Source organism: Calcarisporiella thermophila (genome assembly GCF_041956535.1).
Source record: "Calcarisporiella thermophila strain CBS 279.70 unplaced genomic scaffold VTP21scaffold_2, whole genome shotgun sequence".
Classification (NCBI taxonomy): domain Eukaryota; kingdom Fungi; phylum Calcarisporiellomycota; class Calcarisporiellomycetes; order Calcarisporiellales; family Calcarisporiellaceae; genus Calcarisporiella; species Calcarisporiella thermophila.
The window spans coordinates 786,310-804,922 of NW_027192192.1; the positions used below are offsets into that span (position 1 = coordinate 786,310).

The window sequence follows — 18,613 nt, forward strand, 5'->3', positions numbered from 1 at the left end:
CCTTTCCCTCCACCGTTGTCTCCACCTTTCCCTCCACCGTTGTCTCCACCTTTCCCTCCACCGTTGTCTCCACCTTTCCCTCCACCGTTGTCCCCACCTTTCCCTCCACCGTTGTTCCCGCCATTCCCTCCACCGTTGTTCCCGCCATTCTCTCCACCGTTGTTCCCGCCATTCCCCCCACCGTTGTTCCCGCCATTCCCTCCACCGTTATCTCCGCCTTTCCCTCCACCGATGTCTTTGCCTTTCTCTTGGTTTTTATCAGGTACTCCGCCACCATCTTGCTTAGGAGTTGTATCTTGCCTCTTATATATTGGGGCTGCCATCACAGGTTTCAAGAGAGCCATCGCTACCGCGAGACAAGATGATACCACTAGTGACATAGTTCTGACCTATTCAATAATCTATTAAAGGATTTGAATGCAAGAGCATAAAGAGTATAAATCGAAACCATACCTTGGAATGAGTGGAATGCGAAAAATCAAAATTTCAAATAGAAAGGGAAGAAATTACAAGTGAAAAATTTTCGCGTTGTTGACGAGAGGGGGAATAGCGCTTTGTTCTGTCCCGAGCTGTTTTTAGAAGGTTTATTGCGCTACTAAAGTGGTGTAACCTAATGAGTACTCGACTAATCTGTAAGCAGCCTCGCGTGTACAAATTCAACGTTGAGCCAAATTGAAGTAATGCTAAATTACAACATAGGGTGCAATTAACGAGAATTAAGAATCCTATTCAGAGGGGATTCAACTATTTCCTTGTTTGGATCACAGGAATCGTTCATTTTAGGTTATGTTCTGCTTCCAATACGGCATCTAAATAAATAAAAATCGAGCATCATTTTCTTTAATTCAAGGGCTCTGCTCAATTAATAAGAGCTTAAGTATATCGCCAGCTCTGAAAATTTTAAAATTCTAGAGCCGTTCCCCACTAATAACTGCTTACGTAGGAGTGAAATAGAGAATCACGAATATTTGTTATCGAGTTAACGCGGGGGACTATCTAACATAATACAGGTTATAAAACCCCAACTCAAAAGCATTTGGATTCAGAATAAACTAGACTGCTTGGTGAAGGGGAGTAAATTTATAACTATGTTGGCAAATAAACCAAGTAATGGAGACTTCACTTTATTTATCTCCATATACACAATTTATGTAGGCAAAAGTAGTAGCTCCTTGCATCAAATGCATCACTCTAGAGATAGCTTAATTTAACTTACAATCTACCATACAGGAGTAAAAAATGGTATTCCACTAAGTGTTGATGATTAACGGGTTTTCTGAGTATTGTTTTTTTCCTTCTCGCATCATAAAGTTATACAGCAGTGGGTTTGGGGGGAAGTACAATTTGAGATGTAATAAATAAATTCTGCTGAGTCTCGTACGACTCGTGGTTGGCGGAAAAAATGTGCCCAATGTGTCTTGAAGTAATCGCCCCGAAAGCTTTGGTCTACGTTTCTAACGAGTGAAATAGCATTAATTTTGAATCTGGTTATGTTTAAATATATTAGAAAGGTATTGTAAACAACAAAATCACGAAAAATATAAATCATTACGTTTTTTATATAAGATATATATGCGGGATACGTCTAGGTGGAAATAAAATGCTTTCTCAATTAATGGTGGCTTCCAATCTGTAAAATTTGAAGAAAAGCAATTGCGCTAATTCTGACGTCACAAAACTGCCAGTCACAAAGCATCCAAAATTTTATTATGGGGAGAATCAGCTAGGGCGAAAGAAGGGCAGGTGGCCAGCAAGCCATGACAGATAATTTAGTCACGGAAAGCGATGAGATTAACCACACTTCACCTCTGGAATTACCTGTAGCAGATCAGTCGCTACCGAATATCGGAGTAGAACAGGATCAGACGCCTCATCGGCTAATGAATACGGAAGACTCATTGCTCTCCACAATAGATTCGTCTACTCAACTTGATGCAGCTGAGCGCGAGAAATGCAATCTAAAAATCAAAGTTCCCTCCCTCCCAACTGTTTTACCCCCTGTGTCCCCTACATCGAGCACATCTTCTTCACGGCCTCGATCGTTACGTTCCCTTAAATCATCTTCACGAAGTAACCCCACAAAGAAGTTGACGACAACATACATTAATCCCGTAGAAGTGCTGACCACATATTCAACGACGCCATATACTAGCGACACAGAGGATAATGATCCTCCCCCATCCCATCCTCATAGACATCACCATTATTCACGCAGACAGCAGAATGGATCATCAGTAGTAAGAGAAGATCCGCCGTCATCATTAGATTCGATTTGGTCTTCATGGAGCACCAAGAAAGGAGGACGCGTAGAAGACAAAGTACAAGATCAGCCAGCCATAGCACCTTCTGCTGCGTCAGTTGGGGAGCGGGTGGGGGGTATGTCAGAGGCAATAGCAGCATTGCAGAATGTGGCGGTATTAGATACACCAGGAATGTTTCAGATAATTGTTAGAGATATCGATCAAACTCGAGCGTTGATGTACTAATATTTATTTTTTTCTTGATTACTACAGACTTAAAACCAGAAAGCTTATCTCGTTCTAAACGCCGTGTTTCGTCTTCGAAAGACTTCCTCTCATCTAATCCCAAATCTCCCAGAGAGCCTGTTCATTCAGTCGATTCTCTCTCTGCTTCTTCATCAGGAATTCCATCATTCAACGAATATTTACCTGATGATTGCTTTTTCTCCGCGGTGATGCTAATGTATTGGTCCAATGTAGTGGGGCCAAAGATTGTGAAGGTGATATAATTTTAGAAGAAGTAGTTTTTATCAAAAATGAGTAAAATTCTTCGAGTATAGGTGTGGTCATCGGAATTTACAAAACCTGACGAACCAATGTTGATGCATGCTGCAAAACAAATAATGAATGGAGAGGTGGGGAGAGTTGTAGAAGGAATAGAGCCCAAATTTTTGGTTTTGAGTGAAGAAGGTAAATTCATTTGGATGTAGTATTCTATCGATACTAATAACATCTTTAACTTCAATATTTAGGGGTTTTGGCTGCTTCCTTTCTCTATACAGATTATTGCACTGGAGGCTCTCCTAGCTCCACTCCCGGCTCCTCTTATAAAGAAGATCCACTTCATTCGAATCATCGTACTCAGATACACGAAGAAACTACAAAATTTGGACTTGCATTCTTGGTCCCTCTTCAATACATTTCTGGTTTCTCTGCGTACTTTGAAATTATGACGGATAGAGTTCCGTTTCTAATTGAAAAGCTGCGTGCATTGAGAAGATCAATGGTAGGTTATAAACTATTCTACCTGCTTACTAGTTCAACTTACTTATACAAGTTTATAGCTATGGAAAGATATCCTTGAGTACTTTGCATCTTTTCATCTTATCCCTTTTGTTGATCAAATCAAGAGTTTAGAATCTGTGTCATTGCCATCGGAACATATAAAAGTATGTATTTTTTTTTTTATTGCGTTGATATGTTCTATATTTTCTAAATCAATCCCATCTTGTAGATCAGCCATACTGTTCTAGGCTGTGAAGCTGAACATGTGCTCAGTGTCGAATTCATGGCAAGGTATTGTAGAGCTGGCTACTCTCCTCCTCCATTCCGATGAAGAGCAAACGAATTTATTGTTTGCAATTTCTTTACAGGGTCATCACTTCGCACTTGCAAACACTTGGCAGCACCATTGTTTTAGGGACCAACATCACTATCGTGAACATGGTGAATCAACAAAGATTTTGATCATCTAGTCACTTCATCTCGCTAATCTTATGTGTACCCGTAATTTAATAATAGCTTATTAATACCTTGGCTCTATTTCTATCGCCCGCCGAACGAAGTCGTTCATGCCATGCACGGAAACACCACTATTACTTGCCTGACCTGTATCTTCAGGGGATATTGGTATATTTTCTTTCTAGCTTCTCTTTACTTAGTCTATATTGAATTATTGTTTTAGTCTCAGGGCGTAGATTATGACTCGAATATTGAATACTACATTTTCGAATCACCATTGCCCACCACTCTCGTTAACATTACAGAGGGCACCGTCGAACGCACTGAGCTTCTTCCTGGCTATCCGCGTCTTCGCGCAGAGATTTACCGTTATATTCTGACACAAATGGAGAATGGAAATCTCCCAACCCTGGAGAGCGAATACTTCAACGGCCTAGATGGAGCATAGTAAATTTCATTTACCCTTTTTAAACCTTGGGACACTAGCTAAACTAATCATTGCGGTAGTAATGTGTTCCGCCCAGTGAAAGAGTCCGCTCCAATGGTTCGCAAGCTCCTGGAGCGTCTCTTCCGACTTCCCTCCACGATGCGAGAAGCATATATACGACAGTGGCGACGATGGCTCATACGAAAAGCGATGGTTCTTGTCAAAATCGTGGAATACGAGTCGTGAGCATCTATACTTTCGCTCGTTCCTATTACCATTTCACTGAGTTTTTTGTTTCAATCTTTTACTATAGATCAAAATGTCCGCGCGGGCCATTTTCAGCTTCGACTTCACCCAGCAAAGCTAAGCGTAAAGATAGCATCGACGCAACGTCGACCTTACAGGCTACCGCTGGGGACAATAATGGAACCCCCAATGGCAATGTTGCGACAAATTATGGTACAAGTGGCACCGCCACCACACCCACTAAACTTACACGACGACGTGGGGTAGGTTCCATGAACAGTGGATCTGGTTTTCATATGCTACAAGAGCGACTAATGTTGGCGCATGAGCTGGATTTAAGCATTGTGCTGGCGCAGGCCGAAAAACTCAGGCCGGGCGTGGTTCGCATGTGTATGTGAAGTTTTACCTGTGTGTGAATTACATTCGATTTTCTTTCCTCTTTTGATATGTATATACGATATATGTTATCCAGACCATTTCCTTCTGCTGTGACGTTTTTTTTCTTGTATATCTTTTTCGCTTATATACTTTTCCTTTCAAAACGTTCCTCTCTTTTTTACTTATAAAAATGGTATGACCAATCCTTCTCTCTACCCTCTTCATTTCTTTTATTTTCTCTTTCTCTTTCTCTTCTTTCTATTTCATCCCTTAATTACTTAAAACATTGTGTCCCAGTAAATGAATATGGGCATTTTATTGAAAATTCGAAGAAGTAAACTGATATATTCTCAAAGAACTAGGCATCGTGATCTACCAATATTCCGTTACAGGTTTTAAAGATTTTGATAAGACCATCTAAGACTTCGGTTTCATCACGTGTCCTATCAAAGATCTCATATCCCAGTAATGGATTCTAGTAGTGATGTTTAATCTGCACAGTTTTAACTCGATCCCACAAAGACTGTTCGCATCCTTGTTCCTGGGTCCTAGCCTTCAATCGCAACCATGTAGATCAGATATTGATGGTTGAATTGATTTTGAAATGAGGTGTATCTAAGAAATTCGCCATTTAGACATATGATGGGCTGCGAAGAAGAAGAGTTTAGTACCAACGTAAATCTATGCGCGAAGGCTTTTTAAAAAGGAAATTGCTAAATAAATATGCCAAACACATGTACGGGACTGCAACGGAGATACCCGTTGGACTAGAGTTAAACAGCTTACAAACTCATGTATTCCGGTATTTTGGATGAGAAATTTCAGGTACCTTGATTGTTTGAAATATGCCAGTAGGCAACTGAAGCTTTTGTTCATCTCACAGCAATTTTCGCAATAACATCGAAGCTCACATGTAATATAAGGCATCTAATAGTTATTAGATTGTTTGCTGCTATCAAAAGCTTGGCTGTTCGTCGTATAGCAGATACCCCAACTAAATTAATAGCGCATGACGATATTCAAAATGCTAATGTGGCTCATTTGTTGCTTACCTTGGTGCAAAAGCGGTTATGTTAATCCGTTTGCATCCGAATGTGTGTACTTAATTGTTTGCAGATTTCCCATGCTTTATTTCCGCAACCACCGGCGTGTTTTCTCATCCCATCATCATTTTTAAAACTTTTCTCCCGCTTTATTCATTATTCTTATCTCTATTACTACTCACTCTCGTGGTCGAGCAAGTATGATAATTCCAGGAAATTTCATATTGGGCGACAGGGCATGCCTTAAACATTACCACCATTTTTAAGTCGGTTAAACTATAATTTCAGATGATGCAGGATGCACAAAATTAGCGAATAAGGTTGATGCGATTGCGGGCAAATGCAAGGAGAAACCGATTTTTACTTTTGCCACAACTTCCTCGATTTATATGGACTCCGTAAATTGTTCCCCTTTCTCTTTGCTTTCTACTTTTTGTTGCCGCTTGCCATTCATTAATGCTTACTCAAATTCTCTCCTTTTATAACTAAAATAATTCGAATTTCTTTCTTGACACTTACTATTTTATTCTAGTAAATAATGGGGAATAATAGATTCTCTAAAATCAAATCACGTCTTTCCTTTAAACCTCAGCCTACATCCAATGTCTCACTCCCTCTTCCTGCCTCTCCCTACCCAACCGATAGGCATTCAGCTGCCCATCAACATTATCAAAAGGCCATTCGCGCAATACGCGACTACACTCCATCTTCAAAGGAGGAGCTGGCCTTTTCGCAAGGGGATTTCTTCTATGTCTTGCGTGACTATGGGCCATGCTATTTTGAAGCATGCAACCCTGTTACAGGTGTGCGTGGATTGGTCCCCGTTGACTATGTAGAGGTGTTGGAACGTGGCCAACGACGTAAACACTCGAGTGTACGTGCTAGTACTGACAATACAGCTGTTCCTAAGACGCGGTCGGGTAGTTCCCCTCTCTTACTTGCAGTTGTAAAATATGATTTCAGGGCGGAATATCCTCAGGAGCTCGGGGTCTCTGCTGGCGAACACCTGGTCATTATTGATGTGGTCAACAATGAATGGCTTGCTGCTAAGCCCATAGGAAGGCTGGGAGGTCCAGGAATTGTTCCTGCCTCTTATGTTGAGATCCGTGATCTACACACTGGCTCACCTATTCCTAATGCTTTATCTCTGCTTCTCAAAACGAAGAGAAAAGTAGAGCAAAACCACCCGGCACGCAATACAACGCCAGCGGTGACTGAACTACCTGGAGATGAAGAATTTGAAATACCGGAGTATTCAGAAATGAATGAGGACGGCAAGTGGAATCCAGATGAAATCGGTGGCATTGATAGTTTAATCGAGAGCCTTCGTGTCATGGCGGAGCCTTCTGTGCCTCTTCCGTCACAGCCTTATCAACACTCCCCTCCAAGAAAGCAGCGTCAGCCCACCTCTAGCTCTACCGTATCCTCACTCTCCTTCTCGTCCTCTACCTCTGGTGGTAGCAGCTTTGCCTCTTCTTCCCCTCCGCATCCCTCTCAGTTTTATCCAGTGCCTAATTCAATTGCGAAACAGGGTGATATGCAAACGCTGGTTCTAGTTCCCGTGTTTTCACCAAATGTTTGGGACGACCTTATGAATAAGATTCTCTTATCACCCGACATCAGACGGATAGAACCATTTTATCCAGGGGGGAATGAGAATGGGTGGGGTTTACACTCTTAATTTTGCAAGTCAACCCCTACTAGTTATTCTACTATATTTTCTAAATTTGTAAAAAGATATTGTAGGTTTATAATCTTTTTAGCTTGACAATTGTTTCTGTTTTTTTTTTCACTCCCTTAATACCACTTAATTTCTGCTCACCGAATCTAATCACACAATCTCATATTTTTGATTTTGTCAAATACGCTCATGGGATAATAAACCGATCATAAAGAGCACGAAAATACCGGATAAGACAAAGAAGGATTATATTATTCAAAGAAAGATTTAAAAAGAGGGTGTGTTGAAAAATTGAGAAAAAAATTACAAATTACACATATAGAAAAAATAGACGTATACGAAGAATAGGGGGAAAAACAAAATGCGTCTATGATGAGCCATATATAAAATAAAATAAAAAGATGGTAAATAAAAATAAGAAGGGATATAGGATAATTAAGTCGAATGCAAAAAAAAAACGAAATGTTTGATATTTGAAAAAACAAGAAATATTCATTCAATAGGAAATGCCTCAACAACAGTTGTTTCGATGTCGTTTGCGCGGAACCCTTTGCGCAAGCCGTCTCAGGGAAGAATCTCCATATTGTATCCCACTCCCAGCCTTTTCAGGATCAATTTGCCCAGTTTCGATCTTGGTGAGGATGGAGCGCGCACACTTCATAAATACCTCTTCTACTCCTTCACCGGTAAGTGCACTCGTCTCCAGTACCATCATTTCATGCTCCTGAGCAAACTTGGTCGCCTCCAGATAAGTAATCTCTCGTTCGTCATCAAGATCTTTTTTATTTCCAACGAGAATGACTACCAAATCTGGGCTTGCTAGTTGGCGGGCGTCGTAAAGCCATCGAGCAAGCGTGTTGAAACTCGCACGGCTAATAAGTGCCAGTCATTTAGTTAAACCAAAGCTAAATAGAGCGAGAACAAGAACAAACTTTGTAGTATCATAAACCAATAAAGCACCCGCCGCGCCCCGATAATAGCTCCTGGTAACGGATCTATATCCGTTAAAACATCGTGATTTAACACATTGCTGTATTGATTTAAATCTAAATATGTCCACATTACCTGAATCTTTCTTGTCCAGCCTATGAATAGGTTATAAGGTCAGATTTTAATATCCTTAATATTCGAATTCTCTGCCTTTCAGAAGCTCACCGTATCCCAAATCTGTAGTTTTACAGCTTTGTCACCTATTTGTATTATCCTACTTCCAAACTCAACGCCAATCGTGTGGGATGATCCTTCTCTGAACTTGTTTTCCAAAAACTGATGTAACAAACATGATCTAGACAAGAAGATGGACCAGTTTATGTTAACTATTGACATGCACAGTGTCGTTATCTCAATTTAGCTTCATCCATACTTTCCAGTGCCACTTTCGCCGATAATTAAAAATTTGAGCAGAAAGTCTAAATCACAGCATCGTCAGATGCTTGAACATAACTTAGTTATACAGCAGAAATCATACCGTATGAGGCTGTGGTCGTGTAGGATGTAGCCATTACTGCATATTCTAAATTCCAATCTTTGATTCACCTTACAAAATATATTGAGATATGACGTTCTCTGATATAAGTTATTCTGAAATACGTCGGAATGCGAAATTGGCGAAAAAGTAAATCCTTTTGATTTTATTCCCGTTCTCAGTTTTCACGTTGCTTTGTCATTGCTCTCTGCCTCCTCCTCCGTTTCGCTCGTCCTCCATTCTGTAAACATGGACACCCCCTTTCGCAATTTACAGCCATTCGAACCTTATTGGGGTAAAGTGTAAGCTCACACTTTTTTTTCGCTGTCTTTCTCCCACTTAGCTTCTCATTCTTCTCTGCTCATTAGAACCTCCACGATAGATTGGTGCGAGGTAAGCTGCCGTCTTTGCATGTGCTATTTGATAAATTCTCCGAAAACCTTTTACTCAATATAGGAGAACTATACCGTCCTCTTCTGGATTGCTGAATTCTTCAATACCGTTACAAATGCATTCTTCGGTAAGAAAGAATCATAAATCTTGGTTTCAAAGTCCTAATATGGCCCTCATATCTTGTTGCAATATAGTAATTCTATCGTTGGTCGGTATTTATGTCAATATTAGAAACAAGCTTGGGTTTCGATTTACTTTGTCAAATGTTGGACTTCTTCTCATTGGAATAGGATCGTAAGTCAATTAACTCCCTCCCTTCTTTCGGGGGGTTTTTTCTTTTATTAAGGAATTTTTCGTTTGAACAGCTGGTGGTTCCATATGACTCTTCAATACGAGTTCCAGCTTTTGGATGAACTACCAATGATTTATGGCGCCCTGATACTTGTCTATAATATTTTCGAAATGAACACCCGCCCAAGATATGGCTTATTTCTTCCGGCACTTCTCGCACTTTATGGGATAGTTGTTACCGCAGTTTATATCAAAATCCGTAATCCTGTTTTTCATCAGGTGGCATACGCCATTCTTGTTGGAATTCTTGTTGTACGCTCGGTAGCACTTCTTAGGCGCATCGAAGATAAGAAGCGAAAGGGGGAACTGAGCTTTTTGCTTCAGATGGCTGTGATGACGTTTGGAGGAGGTTTTGTCCTCTGGAACATTGATAACCAATTTTGTAATGGCCTTCGGAATATACGGTGGCGATATCTGCCGTTCCCATTCTCTGGCCTAGCAGAGTTACATGGATGGTGGCACATATTGACGTGTTTGGTGGCTATCTCCCCTTGACGCTGATATTTATGCCAAAAACTAATTAAATTGCTTCTGCTATAATAGGGAACCCACTTCTACTTGATTGCCAACCAGTATCTCTACTGCATATATATTGGACGAGGCGACGAGTTCGACCTAAAATACTATTTTGGACTGCCTTTTGTAATACGGTCGACACAAGTGGAGAAAAAGAACAAGAAAAAACGATTGTAGACATTAATTGTGTTGTAGAATAAAATTTCCCTATATTGATTCTAATATGTTCATTACTTCGACGATAGTTTTGATAAATGTATTTATTATCTAAGTTAATTAGAACCACTCTGGTGCTCGGTACTTTTAAAAATGGGATTGCCCTAATACGGGTGCTCGAAATAAGCCTAGATGGCTGGGATAGCCCTGGGGATTTTAAGGGCCATAAGGAACCAGACGAGGGCAAATGCTCAATGTGGTGATATTATGATTACGTTTAAGGACTTTTTTAAATATAACGGGAGTAGTTTGATCAATGCCATATAAGGCAGGCGCAATTAAGAAAAATCTGCAATTGAAAGAGGTTCGGGTTGTTTTTGTGATAATTTTTGAAGATTCTATTAGAAAAGGCCCGTTCTGAAGTTAGGTGTTGCCTTGTGAAAAGAAAAGAAGAAAAAAGACCAGGCAAGAAAAAGCAAAGCTCCTTCTTTTAGTACCACAAGATTTTTCTACCATTTTTTCTTTCACTTGTTTACCTTGACAAAAATTCGTTGTTTCATTGTTTGTGGGAGTTTTCTTCTTCTTACATTCAGATGAAGCTACTTAGAGCTTCATACGTTATCTGGAGTGCTGTATCTCTATGGAAATGCGTGAACGCAACACCTGTAGCTGCCTCTATCACGTCTCTCCCAATAGTGCTTAGCCAGCCCCTGGTTGATGAGGCGCACTTGAGGGCAAAAAAAGAGGCAATAGCCGACAGATATATCGTACGACTAAAGAAGAACAAAAGCCCGTCTTCACGTAAGGCTTATTCACAGATATAATCCTCAAACTTCCTTTCCATAACAACACTAATTCTGAATAGTACGCAACTATCTACACTCTCGTGTGGCCTCCAGCGATGCATCTTGTCATCCCTCCCGTCAATACCCAAACAATATCCTCAATGAGTTCAAAATAGGGCAATTTTCTGCCCTGACTGTACGTGGGTGCTCACCTAGTATGCAGAGTGACCTTGAAGAGCGCGAGGAGGTTGCATGGGTTGAACCTGACACGATCTTCCGTGTCGCACTCACCCCAAATTACTCGAAGCAATTTGTCGATAGCGCTGGCCCTGGAGCATGGGACTCAAAGCTATCCAAGAAACCCTTCAATGCGACCAAGCTGGAGAAGCGGGCTTTCAGATTGCCTCATAATGTGGAAATAGCGGACCAAACAGAACCCTTGAGTTGGGGGTTGGTAAGGATATCCCATAGACTCCCGGAGTATGGAGAACCCTACAGATACCCGTCTGCGGCTGGGGAGGGTGTCCATGTGTTCGTACTAGACACAGGCCTAGACGAAAAAAATCCCGATTTCAACGGCCGGGCCAAGCTGGAAGTCAATTTTGTGGAGACCGAGCCCGCAGAGGATCTCTCTGGTCACGGTATGCATTGTTGTCCGCTAACTATTTTCGCGCCCATTGACTCCTTGGGATTGCATTTCGTTTAGGAACGCATGTTGCAGGAACCATTGCTGGTACAAAGTATGGTGTGGCCAAAAAGGCCTACGTCCATGGGGTAAAGATCCTTGACCGCTATGGACTGGGTAGTATAAGCGGAATCCTTGCCGGAGTGGATTGGGTTGCGAGGAGTGGGTACAATTCCTCGATATTGAATCTCTCACTAGTCGGACCTCGTTCTCAAGCTGTTGACGATGCCATCTCTGCTCTCGTGAAGGAGCACAAGGTTGCCGCGTTTGTGGCCGCAGGCAATTCGGGGGATGATGCCTGTAAATACTCCCCTAGCGGGAACTCAGACGTATTTTCCGTAGGGGCCTCCTCCAAAAATGACGAAGTGGCGGACTTTTCGAACTCGGGTAATTGTGTTCGAGTGTATGCCCCAGGAGTAGACATCGTGAGTGATACTGTCAGCGGCGACAATACTCCGGTGGCGATGCAGGGGACTAGGTATTAAAGCATGATGAAAGCATTGAAGCCACACTATTCTGATTTGAACACCTGATTTTGCTTTTGAATAGTATGAGTAGCCCGCATGTTGCAGGCATAGCTGCTCTTTTCCTCTCCCTACACCATTTCGAGAGTCCGCATGAACTCTATCGCGCTATAGAATCGGTTGCAACCAAGGGTACTCTCCAGATGAATAAGGCGCTCCCCAGCTCGAATAACCTATTGGCGTACAGTCTTCCAAGTAACTGACCATTTCTCCCTATATACAAAGGACTCTATGCTATGATTCCATCATTTAAAACTTCCATATTTCGTGTAGCCAATCACTATTAAATTAATATAATGTCAGTCTTGGATATTGCCCTTCAATATTGATCTGGCCAAGCCACAAAATTTTGATTCGAATCAACCTAAATTGGATTATCAGCATTATTTTAGAATCTTCCCAAATGCCTGTTGATGTTTCCTTCTTCTCTCTAACAAAAGTTATTGTTAAGGCGTTTAGGCGCACACAGCGTTAAAAATTACTTTACGTCAAACAATAATAGGTGAGTACACTTGGATGGATGGACGGATGAGGTGGATGGATGAATCGGATGGAGGCTTCCGTTGGATGTTCACGATGGAATCAAAATCTTTTCATAATCGGAAATCTAATGAATGATTTTACGTTTCTTAGGAATTCAATTTAAAAAATCATGCGTCATCTCGCTGCCTATCTTTTGTTGAATCTTGGTGGCAATGCCAATCCCACCGCGGACGACATCAAGAAGATTCTCTCCACCGTCGGCATTGAGGCTGATGAGGAGCGTCTCAGCAAGCTCTTGAGCGAGCTCGAGGGCAAGGATGTCAACGAGGTATTTCTCTCCGTCCAAATATTCCAATTAGGCTATATTTTGGTATCTGACCTATTTATTACTTTTCTTAAATTTTGTAGCTTATTTCTCAAGGCAAAGAGAAGCTTGCTTCGGTGCCAACTGGTGGTGCTGTTGCCGCTGGTGGTGCTGCAGGTGGCGCTGCTCCTGCTGCCCAAGAGGAGAAGAAGGAGGAGAAGAAGGAGGAGGAAGAGGAGGAGGATGAAGACATGGGCTTTGGTCTCTTCGACTAAGCAGCTAGTGGATTTATTTGAATAAAAGAAATAAACCTGCCGCTTTGAGCTGTCAATCGCTATGAACCGCTCTTATGAGAGAAAAACATGACGAAAACTTATTCTGAACTCTTGATGATTTCTCAATTGATTGCATATATATCAACACTTCCAATCTTCAAAACACTAAGTTATTGAAACGCAACTCCTACTTTTCCGTATTAACTCGAGTTCTGATTTATGGCTTATGAAATTTAAAGTCGCGTAAATTAGTAAATTTGATGCCTGAACAGTACTCAAGGGATTATGGAGGTTTCCACCGGCGACGATAAACATATAAGCACACAAAATACCGAGATAGATTCGCCTCTTGTTTTTCAATGTAAAAATTGTCACTTCATTGTTGGAGACTCCTTTGCCTGGTTGAGTGCAGACCAAAATCTTAAGGCGATTACTCTTAATTGTAAGCTATCATGGATGGAGTTTTGTGTGTACGTTTGGCTATTTTGTTGCCGGTAGAATAATCGTGGTCGTAACTAATTGTAGCTACTTCGGAGCATGTTAAAATAAGTGACGAGTTAAAGACATCTACCGACGGAATTGATCTTGGAAGGTGATGTCCCAACCACTCCCTTTTTTTTTCGTTTACAATCCAATGCGCTTCCTATTAAATACGCGTTCTTCTTTCAATGCAGCGCCTACGTCAACCTACTTTGCAAATCCTGCGGCGCCATTCTTGGAAGAGTATACAAGACAACCCCTCGAATACTAGATAACATCAGAGATATGTTCACATTTAACTTGGACTCCGTTAAAACGTAAGTAATGCAATCCTCTACCTATCCAGAGCCTGCTTAAAGTAAGCTACTGCAGGTATCAGCTTGGTAAAACTGGCAGCAACCAGTCAGAAGCATTGTCTAATGAGGAGGATTTACTCACCATGCCGAGTGCAAAAGCACTACAAACTACATTAGACAAGGTATTATCTCTTTCTTGTATTTGCCTGGGATTTGTTTTTGGTCTGAACTCACCAACAAGTCAATGCATAGATAAAAGAGCTGATATGCTTCCTTGACGAACGCATAGGGGCAGTTGAAGAAGGCATGAGAGCTCTTCGAGAGAACCGGCGACCAGTGCCGCCCTCTTTCCCTGAATCCGATGATAGCGATAAACGTGAGGATCCTTAATAGCTAAACTAGAATAATACTCCTGACTAAAACCTATAATAGCATTGACCCCGAACGATCGGAAGCGTTTTCGCCAAACTCGACCAACATAATTTTAAGGTTTGGGATAGGGTGAAAAGAATCGCTGGTGATACTATCTTTCTTTCATTCTTGTTTCTTGACAATATATTTATAAACCAAGCAAGTTGCTTCTTCTTTTACGATAATACTACACTATTTTTTTTTCCAAATAATATTTATTTTGAGAAAGATGAATTAAACACGCTTAGCGGCTCTTTGCGGCGACTGTGGGGCGAGCACCCTTAGCTTGCTGCTTTGATACCTTAGGCTGGTTCTTCTGAGTGGACTAAAGAAAAAAAGAAGCAGAAGGCTGTTTAATGATATCTATGGGGTATGGTAATCGAAGTGCTTCAATATATACCTTCTCAGCCTTCTTTTTCAATTGCTCGGCCTTCTTCTTGTCCTTGCTCTCCTTGATTGCGGCCTGGCGTGCAGCAGCACGAACCTCAGGCTTTTGGTTGCGCTTGGCGCGGATGGCCTCAAGGGAGGCACCAACAATGGCACGCTGGTGTTTAACAGTACGGCGGGTGCGTTTCTTGGCAACCTCGACGGTGATACCCTTCTTGTGCATACGGCGGTATACCACAGTCCAGGCGATCTTGCGGGGGTTCAAGCGCTGGTGGAAGTAGGAATCCACCTTACCGTTAATGAAGTGGAAAGGCTATAGGCGTAGAAGTGGGTTAGTAAAAAAATAAAATAAAAAGATAATGCGCCAGGAAGAATCAGTTTCTATTTTACCTTTCCATCCGACCGGATGAAAAGTTTGCCTTTACCGGGGTAGATCCGGTAACCGGAGAAGTTGCAGGTCTCGGTCCTATTAGCAGAAGAAAGTAAGAAAAAGACATCCAGTTAGCGATCCATACACCCATGGCAACTTCAAACTTCATCCTCCTGTCAACAATCCATCCATTCCATCCATCCCCTCAACAAAGCATCCGATGAATAAGAAAAAGAGATACTTGCTTCATGTCGATGATGCACCCCGAGTACACGATAATAAAGAAGAGGGAACAGAAGCTCTAATCGTTCCTCCTGAAGAAAAGGATTTCGAGTGGAGCGACTGACGTCATTGAGTGACGCAGACGATCATGCTCATCCTAATTCACTTAGAACCGAAATTTGCTCTATCTTTAGATAGCAAATTATTTTTTTGGGTCATTTTCTCATACTTTGCCCTCTTCCCTCTCTTTCTCCTTCACACTTGACTAAATAGCCTACATTGATGGCAAAGCCTAGGCCTATTAAGCAGCTGAAAGAAGAAAATGACTCTCCAAATGAGAGCCCTCACTCATTTAAAGATGCTACCACTCGTCTTAGCTCGTCTGCTAGCCGCTCGTTCCTTAGCTCATCGCCTGGCCACCGGCCATTAACACCGGACATTGCAACCGTAGTCGGCGAGGGGTCCGCCTCTCGTCTTTCTCAAAGCGCGTCTGGCAATGATAAGGATGCGCCTATCCTCTCTGTTGATCTTCCCTCCGACCTCATGGCCGACATTGTTCGTCGCCATCTTGCAACGAACAGCGGCACAGGTGGGGTCAGCGGAGATGATGATATTGAAGAGGAAGAGGACGAAGTGGGATCCATTCGGAACTTCACCCAGAACTACCACCAGCTCCCTGGAGGAGCTGTGACCCACGACGTCTACAAATGGCATGCCGAACATGCCGAACTTGATGGGCTCAAGCGCAATCGATCGCAGTCTTTCTTCCTACCGAGATCGCTAAACAGCGATCCGACCCTGAGTCTTCTCGGGCAGCCCGGGGGATTTCGGCGGCATTTCGTTCTGAAGCAATTACGTGACCAAGGCCGGCAGCCTCCGAACTTCATCACAAAGAGCTTCATTGATTTCTTGGCCATGTATGGGCATTTTGCCGGAGAAGATTTGAGTGACGACGACGAAGAGGAGGAGGAAGAAGAAGATGGCGAGGATGAGAGAGTCGCCAGAGACAGGAGTCTGGCTACCGAGCAGACGCCTTTGGTGACAAAATCGACGGAATCCACTCACGGGACGGCTAGTGCATCTAAAGCCGTGTTTTTATTATTGAAGAGCTTTGTTGGTACAGGCGTGCTCTTCTTACCCAAAGCGTATGTACTCGTCCTCTTGTTGCCCCATTTCGAGATGGAAAATGGCTTTGGATGGAGTCTCACCTGATTTGTGTTGATGCTCTAGTTTTTATAACGGAGGACTGCTCTTTTCCTCGCTGGTGCTTTTAGGAATTGCACTGATATCCCTAATATCCTTTATCCTCTTGGTCGACACACGGGCCGTGGTTCACGGCAGTTTTGGTGATATAGGGGGTGCACTATTTGGACAAAAAATGCGCATTGCAGTCCTGTTTTCCATCACTATTTCACAGGTAACCTGCCACTTTGTCTGCTGGCATACCCAGTATGGTATGACTAATCTCCTGCGTCGTCTTTGGTAGATTGGATTTGTGTGCGCGTATATGGTCTTTGTCTCGCAGAACCTCCAGTCTCTGGTTCTCTCGTTTTCTAACTGCAAAACCACCGTGCCTTTGCATTGGTTTATTGTCGCGCAGCTCTTTGTGTTCATCCCCCTCGCGATGATACGTAAAATCTCGAAGCTCTCCTTCTTCGCCTTGATCGCCGATCTGTTCATTATGGCCGGACTGTTTTACATCTACTACTATGACTTCCACACTCTTCTCACAGCCGGCATCGGCAAGATCGCCCTGTTTAACCCCCGGGACTGGAACCTTTTGATTGGGACTGCGGTATTCACGTTCGAGGGGGTGGGGCTCGTTATCCCCATTACCGAGTCGATGAAGAATCCGGCCCAGTTCCCTGCGGTGTTAACCGGGGTGATGGCATTTGTGACCGTCATATTTACCAGGTAAGTTCGGAGGGTGGACTAGTTTCCGGCTCTTGTGCTGCCTCTGCTCACCTTCGTCCCCTTTGCCAACTTAGCGTTGCTGTCTTGTCCTATTTGGCTTTCGGCGACAAGGTGCAAACCATTGTGCTCCTGAACCTTCCTGCCTCTCCGGCTGTCGATAGCATCCAGCTGCTCTATTCCATTGCGATTCTCCTCTCGATACCACTGCAACTTTTCCCCGCCATCCGTATTTTGGAGACGGGCCTCATCGTAGGGTCGGGCAAATATAATCCCTGGATCAAGTGGCGAAAGAATATGTTCCGCTTCACGACGGTTGTCTTGTGCGCGCTGATTGCTTGGGGTGGAGCGTCGGATTTGGACAAGTTTGTGAGTCTGGTGGGAAGCGCGGCCTGCCTCCCGCTGTGCTTCATCTATCCACCCCTGTTCCACTACAAGGCGGTGGCGCGAAGCACCCTTGCTAAGACCGGCGACATCCTCCTGCTGTGCTTTGGCATATTGGCCACAACCTACACCACCATGATGACCATCCGAGATTGGGCCTCCGGCGGCGGCGCCCAACCGATAGGCCGATGTCATTAGGTGTACCTGGTTTTTTGTATTCTATTTTATATGCACTGGTTTTTACACACACTCTCTCTGTTATAGATATTTTTTTTTAATTATTGTTATTATTTAGCTGCTATTTTCGCCTCTCCCCCCCCCCCCCACCCACCTTTTTTCCCCCAATCCCAACTCATCTTGATAGATAGACATGAAGTCAATGATCTTGCCTTGCTGTTCATTTGCCTCTCATGATGGCGTCTTCACATAAACTCATGTATTTACCTGTAGCTACCACATGTTTCTCAAAAGACGCATCTGCGCTTCCTCGAGAGAGATATCTACGGAATGAATCAATAAAACGACCCTCTGCCCCCAATCTATCATCATGGGTTTGAATCCAAAGACCCCACGGCCACCTTGTTGAATACATCAGGTGCTGGCAATGGGGGGAAACCAAGCCATGCCAAGAAATGAGCGACTCTACATAAACGAGCGAGCTTTGTGTATTCGGCATACACATTATTGGTCCGGCAGATTATGAAGAGTAGCTATTGCGGAAGGTCATTTATTTTTGGCG

The 18,613-nt window shown here is 42.8% G+C and overlaps 10 protein-coding genes across 10 annotated transcripts; 7 read left to right on the top strand and 3 right to left on the bottom strand.

Annotated features, from left to right (window-relative positions):
• Positions 1-13: 13 nt before the first annotated feature.
• Positions 14-277, bottom strand: VTP21DRAFT_4412 (uncharacterized protein; the record flags this gene model as incomplete). The annotated part of the gene is made up of 1 exon (XM_069394821.1): positions 14-277. A coding segment is annotated over one exon (264 nt), but the record flags the coding sequence as incomplete, so codon positions are not given.
• A 2,424-nt stretch (positions 278-2,701) lies between these two features.
• VTP21DRAFT_4413 (uncharacterized protein) lies at positions 2,702-4,772 on the top strand (the record flags this gene model as incomplete). The annotated part of the gene is made up of 10 exons (XM_069394822.1): positions 2,702-2,740; positions 2,801-2,930; positions 2,993-3,246; positions 3,305-3,409; positions 3,475-3,536; positions 3,614-3,686; positions 3,762-3,869; positions 3,925-4,148; positions 4,209-4,370; positions 4,442-4,772. The coding sequence occupies 10 exons, from the start codon at positions 2,702-2,704 to the stop codon at positions 4,770-4,772; spliced, it is 1,488 nt and encodes a 495-aa protein (XP_069256021.1).
• Positions 4,773-6,333: 1,561 nt separating this feature from the next.
• On the top strand, positions 6,334-7,476 carry VTP21DRAFT_4414 (uncharacterized protein; the record flags this gene model as incomplete). Its single annotated transcript, XM_069394823.1, has 1 exon — positions 6,334-7,476. One exon carries the CDS (start codon positions 6,334-6,336, stop codon positions 7,474-7,476), a length of 1,143 nt encoding a protein of 380 aa, XP_069256022.1.
• A 511-nt stretch (positions 7,477-7,987) lies between these two features.
• Positions 7,988-8,978, bottom strand: VTP21DRAFT_4415 (uncharacterized protein; the record flags this gene model as incomplete). The annotated part of the gene is made up of 6 exons (XM_069394824.1): positions 7,988-8,348; positions 8,409-8,471; positions 8,542-8,561; positions 8,632-8,761; positions 8,840-8,885; positions 8,945-8,978. The coding sequence occupies 6 exons, from the start codon at positions 8,976-8,978 to the stop codon at positions 7,988-7,990; spliced, it is 654 nt and encodes a 217-aa protein (XP_069256023.1).
• A 212-nt stretch (positions 8,979-9,190) lies between these two features.
• Positions 9,191-10,378, top strand: VTP21DRAFT_4416 (uncharacterized protein; the record flags this gene model as incomplete). Its single annotated transcript, XM_069394825.1, has 6 exons — positions 9,191-9,243; positions 9,310-9,334; positions 9,398-9,461; positions 9,529-9,628; positions 9,700-10,162; positions 10,229-10,378. 6 exons carry the CDS (start codon positions 9,191-9,193, stop codon positions 10,376-10,378), a joined length of 855 nt encoding a protein of 284 aa, XP_069256024.1.
• A 572-nt stretch (positions 10,379-10,950) lies between these two features.
• Positions 10,951-12,826, top strand: VTP21DRAFT_4417 (uncharacterized protein; the record flags this gene model as incomplete). The annotated part of the gene is made up of 5 exons (XM_069394826.1): positions 10,951-11,158; positions 11,223-11,783; positions 11,849-12,305; positions 12,377-12,546; positions 12,744-12,826. The coding sequence occupies 5 exons, from the start codon at positions 10,951-10,953 to the stop codon at positions 12,824-12,826; spliced, it is 1,479 nt and encodes a 492-aa protein (XP_069256025.1).
• A 177-nt stretch (positions 12,827-13,003) lies between these two features.
• Positions 13,004-13,413, top strand: VTP21DRAFT_4418 (ribosomal protein P2; the record flags this gene model as incomplete). The annotated part of the gene is made up of 2 exons (XM_069394827.1): positions 13,004-13,162; positions 13,243-13,413. The coding sequence occupies 2 exons, from the start codon at positions 13,004-13,006 to the stop codon at positions 13,411-13,413; spliced, it is 330 nt and encodes a 109-aa protein (XP_069256026.1).
• Positions 13,414-13,698: 285 nt separating this feature from the next.
• VTP21DRAFT_4419 (uncharacterized protein) lies at positions 13,699-14,671 on the top strand (the record flags this gene model as incomplete). Its single annotated transcript, XM_069394828.1, has 6 exons — positions 13,699-13,855; positions 13,939-14,005; positions 14,088-14,210; positions 14,266-14,371; positions 14,442-14,565; positions 14,622-14,671. 6 exons carry the CDS (start codon positions 13,699-13,701, stop codon positions 14,669-14,671), a joined length of 627 nt encoding a protein of 208 aa, XP_069256027.1.
• A 173-nt stretch (positions 14,672-14,844) lies between these two features.
• VTP21DRAFT_4420 (60S ribosomal protein eL24) lies at positions 14,845-15,607 on the bottom strand (the record flags this gene model as incomplete). The annotated part of the gene is made up of 4 exons (XM_069394830.1): positions 14,845-14,925; positions 15,001-15,300; positions 15,378-15,453; positions 15,603-15,607. The coding sequence occupies 4 exons, from the start codon at positions 15,605-15,607 to the stop codon at positions 14,845-14,847; spliced, it is 462 nt and encodes a 153-aa protein (XP_069256028.1).
• A 254-nt stretch (positions 15,608-15,861) lies between these two features.
• On the top strand, positions 15,862-18,072 carry VTP21DRAFT_4421 (uncharacterized protein; the record flags this gene model as incomplete). The annotated part of the gene is made up of 4 exons (XM_069394831.1): positions 15,862-16,724; positions 16,810-16,996; positions 17,066-17,493; positions 17,568-18,072. The coding sequence occupies 4 exons, from the start codon at positions 15,862-15,864 to the stop codon at positions 18,070-18,072; spliced, it is 1,983 nt and encodes a 660-aa protein (XP_069256029.1).
• Between the last annotated feature and the right edge of the window lie 541 nt (positions 18,073-18,613).